This window comes from Morone saxatilis, unplaced genomic scaffold (assembly GCF_004916995.1).
Source record: "Morone saxatilis isolate NCDOM2014 unplaced genomic scaffold, NCSU_SB_2.0 Contig7, whole genome shotgun sequence".
Taxonomy (NCBI): domain Eukaryota; kingdom Metazoa; phylum Chordata; class Actinopteri; family Moronidae; genus Morone; species Morone saxatilis.
Genome location: NW_023340246.1, coordinates 295,778 through 297,245, shown reverse-complemented (window position 1 = coordinate 297,245; position 1,468 = coordinate 295,778). Strand labels below are relative to the sequence as shown.

Below are 1,468 nucleotides of genomic sequence, written 5' to 3'. Positions count from 1 at the left end.
AAACTAAATAACCAAAACCATCTTTGTTAGTCGTTCCACTGTTCCTACAATCACCAACTCTGGTTTGGTTGAAATAAATCCTTAATTCACTGACGTAGACGCATGCACTAACATACACACATTCTCTGCTCAAGATGACTAAACAATGACTATATACTGTGTATGTTTCTTTTAAGATGTGAGCCATTACATTTGAGCTCCTGTATGATTGTATGATTATTGTGTTGGTCATGTCAACCCACTAATTTAGCTTGAAAAAATCAATAAAATATTTCTTTGAAAATGAGCTAGAGCTACAAATTGTTTCCCTAAAGACGATCAAATCTAAAATGTTTCCATGTTTGTGGTTTGTCAGGAGCATGGGAGTGGAGCCGCTGATGCCAGCCAATCAGAGGGTCACCAGTCAAAGCTGACAGCAAGAATGGCATCGCAGACACACACTCAGGATAAGACTCAGGTACAACCGGACTCTCAGAGAGAGCCCAAACCATCAGCATTCTCATGAATCTACCTCCCTTTGTTTTTCAATCCATATTCTCCTCACAGTTTTTTTTGTTGTGTTCCAGAGCTTCAAGAGGAAACCAGGTCAAGCAGACAATGAGCGGTCAACCGGTGATTACAACGAACGTGTTAACAAGCGTCTGCGTACAGTGGAGAGCAGTAAGGATCGCACTGAGGACGGCCGGCAAAGTGATGCCCAGCAGGAGTCAGACCTGTATGAGCACATCAAACAGGGAGAGACGGCCTATGACACACAGACATATGGTCAGTAATCACCTCCACACACAAATGAAACACTCCATGAATACAAAGTGTGTATTTACAGTTCCTGTGATGTTCTCCAACAACGTGTCAGGTTTAATCATCAGAGCAGGTTTGAAGTAGATACATGGATAGATTTATTTTTTCTGTTCTTGCTGCTTCCAGATGTTGCCAGTGCAGACCAGCAGAAAGCAGCAGGAACTCAGCAGGACCAGGATGAAGATCAGAATGACGAGGATGTTGCCATGGAAACAGAGAACCAGGAAGAGGACCTTCAAGCTGCTGAGGTCCAGGAGCTGAAGCCTGAGCAGCTGGACTCTACCAAGGCCTCCCAGACAGGTGACGCATTTCTTCTTATCCTGCTCACCAGGATCTGATTAAACAGACAGTTTGTGTTTTAGAATTGCACTCCTTGTCTTCATGTTCAGGTGTAGACAGTGGAGAGATGGAGGTGCAGAGGCAGGGAGAGGGGGAGGAGGAGGAGAGGTGGAAGGACCGACAAAACATCAGAGAAGACGAGCGAGCAGAGAGAAGCACAGAATCCACAATTCACACAGTTCCTGAGCTGCTGCTGGACACCATGCAGGTAGAGAACTACAACTGTCTCACACAGACATTTTGTTTAGCTGCTGACAACTCAGTAACAGAATACTTCAATTGCATTGAGTGATCAAAGCCAGACCTTAAAGCTTTGTGTGGGTGTGTG

The 1,468-nt window shown here is 44.7% G+C and overlaps 1 protein-coding gene across 1 annotated transcript in view; it reads left to right on the top strand.

Annotated features, from left to right (window-relative positions):
* Nucleotides 1–1,468, top strand: part of mdn1 (midasin AAA ATPase 1) — a 67,330-nt gene that overhangs the window by 60,809 nt on the left and 5,053 nt on the right. Inside the window, exons 92-95 of the mRNA XM_035679070.1 lie at nt 356–457; nt 567–765; nt 928–1,101; nt 1,191–1,348. Coding sequence (XP_035534963.1) covers nt 356–457; nt 567–765; nt 928–1,101; nt 1,191–1,348 — 633 coding nt within the window. The remainder of the gene's footprint in view (nt 1–355; nt 458–566; nt 766–927; nt 1,102–1,190; nt 1,349–1,468) is intronic.